Below are 13,433 nucleotides of genomic sequence, written 5' to 3' on the forward strand. Positions count from 1 at the left end.
CAGAGGCTGACCTTCCTATGCTGTGGCAATCCAATCAAAAGCTTGGATGATGGTGATTATCCAAGATTAAATGATTCAGTTTCTCTTATCCCTTCAATAAACAATATTGTGCAAAGAATAACCTGGATAACAGAGCCTTGGTCATTGTCGACAATGCCCTTGGACTCTGGTTAACATCAAGGATGTGGCTATTAACTTCCTAGAAGCATCTTTTGTACCCTTAAACCACTTCATTGTTACAATCCATTGGGCAGGGTGCTTTGTTACATTACATGCAGCAAGCAGTGATAGGTTTTTAATGAGGCAGCTCATTTTGAAGCTGAGCAGCAATGACAAGCCTACTTTACAGGAAAATTGGAAGAGCTGTAACATTAATATAGCTATAGGTTACATCATTGCAACTTGGGATGATGTAACCCATGCAACAATGAATAGAGTGTGGAGGACTATTCTAGTTTGGTTTATGAACCTGAAAATCACTGAAATGTTATCAAGTTAATAAATGTGCCTGGGTTTTATGAAGCATAATGTGGAAGAGTTATTGGAATCTCATGGCGAAGAGGGGTTGTAAGAGGAACAAGAAGCCACCAACAAAACAGCTGCAATGCCACCACCAAAACAGCTCATGATGAAGAGGCTCTTGGAGGTGATCTTCCACTTGGAGAAATCTATTGCCAGATTCATAGAGTCGTAGAGAGATGTAGCAATGGAAACAGGCCCTTTGGCCCACTGAGTCTATGCTGACCATGAACCAAATGAAGATCAAAAAATTTGCAGGTGCTCGAAATCTAATACAAAAACAGAAAATGCTGGAAATACTCAGGTCGGGCTGCATCTGTGGGAAGAGAAACAGAGTCAATGTTCCAGGTCAGAACACCAACCACCTATTTGCACTAATCCTACAGAAATCCCATTTTATATTTTTCTATTTTTTCCATATACCCATGAACTCCCCCTGATTCTACCACTGACCTACACACTAGCGACAATTTACTGTGGCCAATTAACCTACCAACCCGCACGTCTTTGTAATGCGGGAGGAAACCAGAGCACTTGGAGGAAACGTGCGCAGTTACAAGCAGAACATGCAAACTCCACACAGCACATGAGGTGAGGATTGAACCCAGGTGTCTGGCGCTGTGAGGCAGTGGTTTTACTAGCTGTGTCATTAAGGAATGCTATGCTTTACGAGAAGGAACTTTATCAAATGAAAAAGGAAGTGAGCTGTTTGGACTTTCACTGACACCTCCTTTGAGCCTCATTCATCAGCCACTCAGGAACATTTACAGGATGAACCCACCCTATCGATATTGCAAGCTAAGATTCACCATCAGCACCACCATCTGAATACCAGTGACAACACTGCCTATCAACTTGCCCACTGCCACCTCAATATTGCAAAGCCACCATGAATTAGGAACAGGAGTAGACCACTTGGCCTCTTGCTGTAACCTTTTGCCCCTTTGCGGCTCAAGAATCTGCTTTAAAGATGATTCTGCTTCTGGTGGTCTTTGAGGTTTTGATTGGGTGAGCCCTTACCTGGTGAGACAACCTGGTTACAGATTCTCACAAGAGAATCCACCATCAACATCTCTCAGAATCTTACACCCTGAAAAGGTGCTTTATATATGTTTTTTATTATTTTAATTTAAGATTTAATTGTTAATAAAATAATATTTTATTATGTTACATACCTGTGCTGGTGTATTTTTAAGCATTTTGGGTTTTTTGACTGAAATTCTTGAGCTTTAGAACACAACCAGTGTTTTTAGATTGAAACTAATGGGAAATACGTTTTTGGTTTGCAAATTTTCACTTTATGACTTGTTTTTCAGGAATGAAATCCTTTTGCAAATTGAGCAATGCCTGTACTGTGAAATACCATTAAACATTCCACAGCATACTGGAAAAATTATTGGTTGTGTGGATCTTGTTAGCCCTTAGCTCATTGGTACTGTTGCCATTTGAAGTGATCCCTTTAACCCTACTCCCTTCCATATTTTTCAGTTCTTCACAGCAATGGCAACTTACAGTGCAAATGAAGGCCCATGTGTCTATGGAAGCCAAAGGTGAAGCTCTGAAGAAGTTAATGCTCACTTCTTTCAGTCTGTGACCTTGCTGATCAGGGCTGTTCAAGTGCTCATCTTAGATATGTGATGAGGTTTTCTGCCTTTACTATTTGTTAAGGCAGTGAGTTCCATACACAACCTGCCCTCTCCCCTCATCATCACCAACTCTTTGGATGAGTGAGTCTTTCGTCAACTGTCCGCTAATCGTTCCACCTACTAAATTGATTTGATGATGCTTGGATTTTTTTTCTCTTCACTGTCTTGTATAATTTATGTTTTGTGTGTTGTCTGAACCTATGTGCCTGCATTGCTACTGCAAGCAAATTTTTCATTGTACCTGTACCTCACAGTACTTCAGCACATGACAATAAGCTCGACCTGACTAGGGTTTTGACCTTGTTGCCAAGGAAAATAGGTCTTTCCTGATCACCCTAGGGCTCTGATACATCTGTGTACGTACCTCAGGTATATTTTCCCAGAAAACATGCCCAGCCTGGTCAGTCTCTAACTATAATTTTCCAGCCCTGGCAATATCCCAGTAAATCTTTTCTGCACCCTCTCTACTGTTATTACATACTTCCTGCAGTGTTACAAACTAGAGTTGACTTAACTTGAGTTTTATATAGTTTTATCACTATCCCTCTGCCCGTATGTTTTATAACTTTAGCTCATGTTGGAAGTCAGTCTCTCTCTCTCCCTCGCTCGCTCGCTCGCTCGCTCGCACACACACACACACACACACACACACACACACACACACACACACACACACACACACACACCCCCCCCCCTTCACATTCCTCTTTAATATTGAAGTCTCTTGTGTGAAAATGGGTACAAAGTAGTCGTTCAGAACTATGCATGTGCCTTCTACCTTCATACAGTTGCCACATTTTGGTTTCGAAGAATTTACTTTGTTATTTTATATCCTTTCACATAAACAAAATCTTTCGGCTTTCATTGATTTTACTTGATGATATTTTTAGATTTTCCTAAGTTTCTTTTTTTAATTTCATCACTGCACCTCCTACATTTCTTTAGGCTTCCTGCCACGTTTAATTCTCTGTAGTTGTCATATTTATTCCTCTGCATCCATTGACCCAAAAGTTCCCACTCTTATTGGGAATTTATTTGATTTGAACCCTTTATGTCTTTTCTCCTTGAATGCCACCCATCATTCCATTACTGATTTACTGAGAAATAGCTGTTTCCAGTCTAGTTTAACTACATCATATCTCACTTTACCCCTACTAAGAATATTTTATAACTTCTCGTTTATATTTGTCCTCTTGTATATTTATGCTAATTTTAATTAAATTATGATTGCTGCCTCCAAAATGCTTTTCCACTACTATCCTCTGCTTGTCAAGGTTCTTTCCCAAACACAATCAGAACTGCTGCCTCCCCTTTTTGGCTTGCTTTGTAGTAATTAAGAAAGTTCTCTTGAAAATATTTCAAGGACTGTGACCGTGTTTGCTTTTTGCACCTCAGAAACTTCTCTTCATTTTTGTTCTTCCATATCCCATCAACTGTTGGAGTCACTGGAACACTCCTTGTAATGTGATAGCTGATATTGTTTTGTTCTACCATTTAAACTATGTCACCTCTTTGGTTAATCTTTCTAACATAACATCCCTCCTCCCATGCTTTATCTTCCTCTATGTTATCTGAAAACCCTGAAGCTAAGCTGAGCTGCCAATCCTGCCCAATTTTAAGCCATGTTCCAGTGATGGCCACAATGTCACACTTCCACATGTAAGTCTGAACCTAAAATTCATCATCTTTAATTCCAGGACAAAGAATACACAATTAAATGCTGTCTTACTCTTTTTCATGTTTTCCTTTTAAATAGTCCTCCTCTAACAACCTTCTAAGAATTTCATTCACTCTGGTTTCTTGTGCTGCACAAATTCCTTTGCATCACCATTCAATTCTGCATTTCCCTCCTCCACCTCACCATGTATCCAACTCTTAACTTTTTCAGGGTCCTTCTTAAACCTTAACTCTTCAGACAATATCACATTTTTTTTTTTAGCTCAGTGCCAGCTTTGGTTGTGTTATTTTAATAGTGCTTCCTTGGTCCTGCAAGGGGAACGTTAACCTCTTCAATCTACTTTAGTCCTCTGGAGAACCTGCAGCCTGCTTATCCGGAGACGAGAGTGCACTGAGCCATGCCTGCCATTAGACCTTATGGATGTGTCGTCCTGCTACATGCCATTCTTTTTTATCCTCCTCCTCCTTATATGAAAACCCTGCAGCTAGGCTGAGCTGCCATGTTAAGAGGACAGGCTTATGGACAGTGGCATGCAAACGTTTGGGCACCCCTGGTCAAAATTTCTGTTACTGTGAATAATTAAGTGAGCAGAAGATGAACTGATCTCCAAAAGTCATAAAGTTAAAGATGAAACATTCTTTTCAACATTTTAAGCAAGATTAGTGTATTATTTTTGTTTTGTGTAATTTTAAAGTGAAAAGGAAAGAAGCACCATGCAAAAGTTAGATTTGAGCTCTCAGATAACTTTTACCAAGGTCTTAGACCTTCATTAGCTTGTTAGGGCTATGGCTTGTTCACAGTCATTGTTAGGAAAGGCCAGGTGATGCAAATTTCAAAGCTTTATAAATACCTTGACTCCTCAAACCTTGTCCCAACAATCAGCAGCCATGGGCTCCTCTAAGCAGCTGCGTAGCACTCTCAAAAATAAAATAAATGATGCCCACAAAGTAGGAGAAGGCTATAAGAAGATAGCAAAGCGTTTTCAGGTAGCAGTTTCCTCAGTTCATAATGTAATTAAGAAATGGCAGTTAACAGGAACAGTGAAGGTCAAATTGAGGTCTGGGAGACCAAGAAAACTTTCTGAGAGAACTGCTGGTAGGATTGCTAGAAAGGCAAATCAAAATCCCCATTTGACTGCAAAAGACCTTCAGGAAGATTTAGCAGACTCTGGAGTGGTGGTGCACTGTTCTACTGTGCAGCGACACCTGCACAAATATGACCTTCATGGAAGAGTCATCAGAAGAAAACCTTTCCTGCGTCCTTACCACAAAATTCAGCGTCAGAATTTTGCAAAGGAACATTGAAACAAGCCTGATGCGTTTTGGAAACAAGTCCTGTGGACTGATGAAGTTAAAATAGAACTTTTTGGCCACAATGAGCAAAGGTATGTTTGGAGAAAAAAGGGTGCAGAATTTCATGAAGAGAACACCTCTCCAACTGTTAAGCACGGGGGTGGATCGATCATGCTTTGGGCTTGTGTTGCAGCCAGTGGCACGGGGAATATTTCACTGGTAGAGGGAAGAATGAATTCAATTAAATACCAACAAATTCTGGAAGCAAACATCACACCGTCTGTAAAAGAAAAAAGCTGAAGATGAAAAGAGGATGGCTTCTACAACAGGATAACGATCCTAAACACACCTCAAAATCCACAATGGACTACCTCAAGAGGCACAAGCTGAAGGTTTTGCCATGGCCCTCACAGTCCCCTGACCTAAACATCATCGAAAATCTGTGGATAAACCTCAAAAGAGTAGTGCATGCAAGACGGCCCAAGAATCTCACAGAACTCGAAGCCTTTTGCAAGGAAGAATGGGCGAAAATCCCCCAAACAAGAATTGAAAGACTCTTAGCTGTCTACAGAAAGCGTTTACAAGCTGGGATACTTGCCAAAGGGGATGTTAGTAAGTACTGACCATGCAGGGTGCCCAAACTTTTGCTTTGGGCCCTTTTCCTTTTTTGTTATTTTGAGACTGTAAAAGATGGAAATAAAAAAGTAATCTTGCTTAAAATATTAAAGAAATGTGTCATCTTTAACTTTATGCATTTTGGAAATCAGGTCATCTTTTAATCGCTTGGCTGTTCACAGTAACAGGAATTCTGACCAGGCGTGCCCAAACTTTTGTATGCCATTGTATATGTAGCCCTGGCCCCACAATAGTCTGATGTGGGATTTTTGAACGCTAGTAGGGTTAGAAAAAAGGAAAAAAAAATCATTTTTGCCCTCTCCATTTTCTTTGGTTGTAAGGTTGCATCTTAGGACATCATCAAGAGGTGGTGCCTCAAGAAGGCAGCATCCATCATTAAGGACCCTCACCATCCAGGACATGCCCTCAATGACCCAAACTCAATGATTCAGGAACAGCTTCTTCTCCTCCACCATCAGATTTCTGAATGATCCATGAACCCATGAACACTACCTCATTATTCCTTTTTTTTTGCACCATTTATGTATTTTTGTAATTTATAGATTTTTATGTCTTTGCACTGTACTGCTGCCACAAAACAACAAACTTCACGTCATATGTTAGTGATAGTACTTCTGATTCTGATTAAAAGCCTGCCAGTTGTTATGCATGCAGAGTTGATACTTGAATTATATGGGGCAGAAATAAAAAATGAAGTTAGTTCGGAATTAGGAGCGGTGTACGTTTAAATGACACGAATATGTTCTCCAAAATTTGACTTAGCAGGATTCCTAACAGCATCCAGAATACTGATAAAATGCTATTGATCTGTGCGTGTGTGATCTGGATGGAATGAAGCAATGTGGAATGAAGGAAGGAACCCTTAACAAAATTTGTAGTTGGGTCCAATTTGAAGCTTCATTTGAAATATTACAGCTTGATAACAGAACTAGTTGGAGAATGGCAGAAGGTCATCAAGATAATCTTTTGTTAATATCAACTGTCATTCTGTTGCATTCTTCTGCATGCTTTCCTATAAAGTAGTGTCTCCTTGGTGACAGCTTTGGCAGTATGCCTCTTGAATTCTTGTGAGATCACCTCGAGATATCCCTGTAACCTGAGAAAGAAAAGGCGGAGATTGGATCGGATTTTTCTGACTACTGATGCATTCTTTGGTCTGTTACATTGTAATTCTAATCAGAATCTGCCTATACTTCAAAGGCCCATGTCAGGCTACATAGCTCCGGGCCCATGCGATCTGATTGCGTATCTTCCTGTCAGTGGGATTGCTATGATCCAGGTGTCTTTGTTGTTGTGGGCCACTGACTCCTTTTTATTATTTGCAGTGATGAAGAAATTTAATCCATTTTCATGAGCCTTGGCACAGTTCAGTGGGTTGAAAATATTATCTCTCACTTACTTTGAAATTGAAATACTGGAGAAGTTTTCTTTTGCAATGCACACTTCCTTGGTACGTGTGCCAGCACAGCTACTCACCTGTGAATGTGTCAGCATTATTATTAGAGGTTACAGGAACTGTGGATGCAACTATCACAAAAGATTAAACAAGCTGGAACATTTTCTCTCAAAAGATGAGTCTCTGGGGTGACTTAATAAAACTCTTCAAAATTATGAAGGAGTTCAATAAGGTTGACAGATTTCCTGTTGCTGTGGCACCCATAACCAATGGATATTAACATAATGTTGGAACATATAGATAGGGCAAGCTAGATAAGTGTGTGAAGCAGAAAGCAACTACATTTTACTGTTAAAAATGATAGAAACAGCAAGGTCTTTGACCTGAAATGTTAATTATGTTTCTCTTTGAACAGGTGCTGCTTGAAGTGTTTCCAGCATTTTTTGTTTTTATTTCAAATTTCCAACATTTGCAGTTTTCTTGACAGTCATTTGTATGAACAGAACCACACTTCCAGCTCTCTGTTATGCTATATGTGTAATATATGTTTGACCACAGTCATACACATAACCAAACTACAAAAAGAAATTTAATGTCAAGGGGGCTATAGTTTCCTTCCAGATTATTCATTTTCAGATGTTTTGAAATACTCAGTCATTACAGTCTCTTGGCTATGGAAGCAATTATTGTTTATGTAAACAATCATAGAACCATATTACAATACAGGCCCTTCGGCCCACCATGTTGTGCTGCTGTTCAAACCACACCTAAGACTATCTAACCCCTTCCTCCATGTATGTCAGTTAATGATGACTTGCAGCAAATATTCTTCAAATTCTGCAAATTGCTGTTTTTTTTTACATTTTCTTATTAGAGTTTTAATCTAAAGTGAATGCTTCTTGTTATATTGACAGGGGCTGATTAAGATCCGTGGAGATCGTTGTTGGAAGGATCTGACCTGCATGAACTATCATTATGAGGTATGTGCAGCATAGCATTATTTCTGAAGTATATCAGCCCCACCTTGGCACAACCTTGTACCTTATATGATCTTGCACCTTATTGTCTACCTGCACTGCACTTTCCCTGTAGCTGTGACATTTTACTCTGCATTCTGAATTGTTTTTACCTTGAACAAACTCAATGCACTGTGTAATGAATTAATCTGTATGAATGGTATGCAAGACAAGTTTTTCACTGAACCTCAGTACAAGTGACAATAGTAAACCAATTCCATCTGCAGAATGACTGACTAATCAGTGCAAGATAATTAAACTAATTTTAAATTGTATAAGTGAGCTACAAACCAGGTACAAACTCTGTGTGTGTGTGTGTGTGTGTGCGCGTGCGCGCGTGCGTGCACGCATGCACACATTTCAAAATATGAATGTTGAAAATGCATGACAGAAAACCGTATCAGTAGGTGAAGATATCCCATGTACCCATCACCGTAGCTATCCATTTTATCTTTGTATTTGGGTCTATCAACCTTCAGGGCTTTACTGTTTCCTGGTTCAGTTTATTCTGTTGATTTCCTCCTTACCATTTACTTATCGTCCTTGGTGATATCATCCAGAAACATGTTGTCCTGTTCTCACATGTATGTTGATGACAATCAGTGCCATTTGCCTCAGTACTTTACCAACATCAAGACTTGTCTGAGCTAAAGGATCCTCCAGGTTGATGCAGAGGAGGTGAATTGATTCCTTTATTTCCTATTAATGTCAACATGATCATGTCATGAATGCTATCTATCTCCCAACTCTTACAGTAAGATCAGTCCATCAGTGAGCTTTGCTGTGTTCCCACACTTAAGCTCAACAATTTCTCCTACCTCTGCTCTATTACCAGGTTGTTTATATTCACCATTAAAACATTTCTTAACTCAGCTCTGACCCCTTTTCACTGCTACCAGCTGTACAATCCCTGCTTTAATTAGCTTGACTAACCATTCACCAAAAATTTTACCCTTTAACAGTCCTTTGGACCTATACCCAGTATGCTTTGTTTTCACTTCTGTTCAGTACTGGTTAAGTTGCATTCTAGGATAGTTTTTTGATAGAATGTCAGCTTAAGAGAGACCACTCTGCAACGAAGGAGAGTATTATCAGTATGGGTGATGATCTGTGCTTTAGTGCAACATATTCGGAACCTAAGGAAATCACAAACTGAGAACTGCAGTAATTCAAAGCTTCACTGAAAATACAAATTCCAGCTAAGTGTGCTCTTTAGAAATTGTTTAATTTATCATTCTTCCCTAAGTTTAATACTAGGATACTCGATACTGCATGCACCAAGGCATTTACTACAAAGCCTGTCCAATAGTTATTGAATTCTGTGCAAACATTTACAAAAAGATTTAGTGCAACAATCATTAAACACAACACACAATAAACAAATCTTTGCATAAGGGTAATATTCTTCAACAGAACACATGAAAGGCCATGAATTGTGTATCATTTGACATCTCTCTCTCCTTTTGAAGCCTTATTTCATTTGTATGTGGCACTGGATTGGTAATAGCTGTTTGTATTCTGGCTCCACTTTTTATCATGGGTAGATTGTGGAGAGACAGAGTTGCAGTCATTTCTTATGGGAAATTCATTATCTATTGAACACTCTCATAGTGTTCTGTTGTAGGTACTATTACTAATAAGGAGATTTTTTGAACATGTTTAAGCATTTGGACAATTTTGACAGGTAACTTTTATTGTAAGAAGACTTAAGTACAGGAATTAAGACATCTTGCTCCAATTATATAGGACCCAGCTGAGAATGCACCCAGATTGTTGTGTGCAGGTCCAGTGTTCCTGTGTATGGAAGAGGTATCATGTTTGACATAACCATTGTGTTAGAGGGCGTGCAGCAAAAAGTCATCAGACTGATTTCTGGGACAGTGGACTTGTCCTTTGAGGACAATTTCCAAGATTTAGGGAAGGTTTGGAAAGTCACATATGTATTATTTTATTCAAAATGCAAGACATAGAGCAGGAAACCACACTCCAGTTAGCTAAACATCTGTCCTAGGGAAAATGTTAAAACAATTATTACAGATGTTATAGTGAGGCATTTTGGAAAATTCGAGGTAATCAGGCAAAATCAATGTAGTTTTATGAAAGGGAAATCATGTTTGACCTGTTGGAATTCTTTGAGGAAGTGCTATGTGCTCTGGATAAAGGGGAACTGGTGGATGTACTCTACTTTGATTTCAGAAAGCATTTGATAAAGTGCTGCATCAAACATTATTGGGAGAAATAAAAGCTCATGGTGTAAGCAGTAACAGTGAAGTGTATAGAAGATTGGCTGGTCAATAGGAAACAGAGAACAGGTGTAAAAGGCCCTTTCTCTGGTTGACAATTTGTAATGGGTGATCTGCTAGAGGAATTGGTGCTGTGTCATCAACTTTTTATAATTTATTTAACTGTTTTGCATGAAGGCACCATAGTTATGGTTGCTAATTTTGCTGATGACGCAAACATAAATAGGAACGTAAGCTCAAAGGGTAGTGGATCAAAATATGGAATTGAGTTTAAAATCAGATTACCTGTAATGTCATTAATGGTGGAGTTGGCACGAGGGGCTACGTGGCCAAATCCTGCTCCTGATTCTTGTGTTAGAGAGATTACACAGACTGGGCTTATATTTTCTTGTTTAGAAGAATGAGAGGTGGTCATATTGAAACATAGAAAATTATTAATAAGCTTGACAAGTAACTGCACGGATGATGTTTCCTCTGATAGGTTTTCCTCTGATCAGGCGTTCATCATTCTACTGCTACTACATGATGTCACGCAAGCTGTGATCCTACTAATGAGTCCATTGCTGACCGAATCCCTATGCATAATGGGGTCAAGCAAGGCTGTGTCATTGCATCAACCTGCTTCACAATCTTCCTTGCTGCAACACTGCACCTCCAGTGAGCTTGCCTCTGAAGTGGAATTAAGCTGGTGGACAAATGGGAAGGTGTGCAAACTGCATCTCCATTCCTATACAAAGAGCACCCCAACCTCAGTTATTGAGTTAAAGTAAGCAGGCAAAACTTGTACATTTGCAGATTAAGCTGTGAGTCATTGCTAACTCTTTACCTGAAAACAAAGGGTTGGCCATTCAGGACTGAGATGGGAAAAACGTTTCTTAACTCCTCAGGAAGTGATTTTTGGAATCCTCTACCCAAGTGGGACTTGGTAACTTAGTCACTGAATATATTCAAAACAGATTTTTATATAGTTAGGCAATCAAGTGATATGGGTTTAGTGCAGGAAAGTGGCTCTGAGGTAAGAGATTATCCATGATCTTATTGAATGGCAGAGCAAGCATGAGGGGCTGAATGGTCTATTCCTGCTTCTAATTCTTGTATTGTTATGGTGTTTAGAGCAGTGTACTTGTTGATACAGGAAGTGATCCATGTTTTCAAAGTCTTGATTGTTCAAGGGCAGAGTTGCGTGGCATCGGTAGGTTGCTAGAGTAGCTTTGTTTTCCAGATATGAAGTGTAAGGCTCATCCTGTTGTTTGTTAATGTGAAGGAGTTTGACTCAGAGTCCTGAGGAAGGGTCCTGACCTGAAGCATTGGCCATCTGCTTTTCTCCACGGGTGCTGCCTGACTTGCTGAGTTCTTCCAGCATCTTGTTGTTTTTTCATCTGGATTACAGCATCTGCAGTCCTTTATTTCTCGAGCTGGACTCAGAGCTTACTCTGCAAATGTAGACAGACACAAGTTTTGCCTGGTTACTTTAACTCAATGACTGAGGTTGGGTGCTCTTTGTGTTGGAGTGGAGATGCAGCTTGCATACTTTCCCATTTGTCCCCTGGCTTAACTCCATTTCAGAAGCAAGTTTACTGGAGGTGCAGTGTTGCAGCAAGGAAGATTGAGAAGCAGGTTGATGCAATGACACAGCCTTGCTTGATCCCATTATGCACAGGGATTGGTCAACTGTGGACTCATTGGTAGGATAATGGCTTGCATGACATCATGTAGTAGCAGCAGAATGATGATACATTTCTGGGGTTGACAGTGTCAAAGGCTTTTCTGAGATAGGAAAAGCCTACATCCGGTGGTTGATGCTGCTCCCTATGCCCTTTTTCTGAGATTTGTCGCACAGTGAATATCATAACCATTGTATCTCTCGATGGATGGATTCAGGCCACTGGGGGGAAGCAGTTGAAGGGGAATCTGGCAATGACTTACTGTGCAATAACCAGGAGGGAGACCTCTTGTTACCACAATTGATTTTGCCTCCTTTCTTTAAGATGGTCATAATTACAGCAAATGATATTAAACAATCCCTCTTTGCCTTTTCTGGCTCAGGTGGATGTTTAAAATCCCACGATATTCTTCAAAGAAAAGTGGATAATTCAATGGTTTCCCAGCTGTTATTTCAATCACAGTCAGTACTACTTGAAGGTATATTTAAATATATTGACCTGCTATTTATGTCATCAGTGTTTGTGAGAACTTGCTGTGTACAGAATGGCTGAAGCATTACTGTTTTCCTTTCAAAGTTTGAGACTCTTAATAAGGAGCCAAATAAATGTCTGTTTATTGCCAGTATTGAAAAGGTTAAACATATAGTTTAGTGAATTCAGAAACTTTTTTGAAGTTTGTTTTGCACTGACTATAATGTGAAACTACCTCCTTGAAGTGGTCTCACACTACTTGCCAAATTTCAATCCCAGTAACTTCTCTCTCCAATTTTGTGATTCATTTTGCATTGATGGAATGTTTTGGCTTTGTATCAGAGCAAAACATTGCAGTAGGACCAACCTCTAAGGGAAATTATAGACTCAGTTATTCACTAATAGCTGTTATAATGTGGCACTTCCGACCTGATGTGTGAGGGATAGTGTTTGCAATAAAATAATTCTTTAACAGATGATTAAGCTTGAATTGCTGGATAATCTACAATTAAAAGGGTATTTTATGACACAAAAATCTGCCTTTAAAGAGGTGATGGTAGAACTTTGTCTGTTTGCAAAGCTGTAGAAGCAATGACTGTAACAGGAAAGATGAGCAAGATTAACCACTGGATGAAATGGAGTACATATGAAGTTGGTTATCTGCTTTCACATTGGTTTTAAATATTGTTGTTAGATGCCCTTTTCAAAGGAAAGTGAGCTCTTACATTACCACAGCGACTTTCATGGCATCATAAAACATTTTATAGCAAATTAAATATTTTTGGGATGCAGTCACTATTACAATGTAGGAGAAATGGGAGCCAATGTGTGCACAGCAAGCTCCCACAAAAAGCAGTGGCTGATAAACTGTC

The 13,433-nt window shown here is 39.4% G+C and overlaps 1 protein-coding gene across 1 annotated transcript in view; it reads left to right on the top strand.

Moving 5' to 3' along the window:
• The window catches only part of lmf1 (lipase maturation factor 1), a 560,127-nt gene that overhangs the window by 235,471 nt on the left and 311,223 nt on the right, over positions 1-13,433 (top strand). The window contains exon 5 of the mRNA XM_052021392.1: positions 8,082-8,147. Within this exon, the coding sequence (XP_051877352.1) occupies positions 8,082-8,147 (66 nt within the window). The remainder of the gene's footprint in view (positions 1-8,081; positions 8,148-13,433) is intronic.

Source organism: Pristis pectinata, chromosome 8 (genome assembly GCF_009764475.1).
Source record: "Pristis pectinata isolate sPriPec2 chromosome 8, sPriPec2.1.pri, whole genome shotgun sequence".
Taxonomy (NCBI): Eukaryota; Metazoa; Chordata; class Chondrichthyes; order Rhinopristiformes; family Pristidae; genus Pristis; species Pristis pectinata.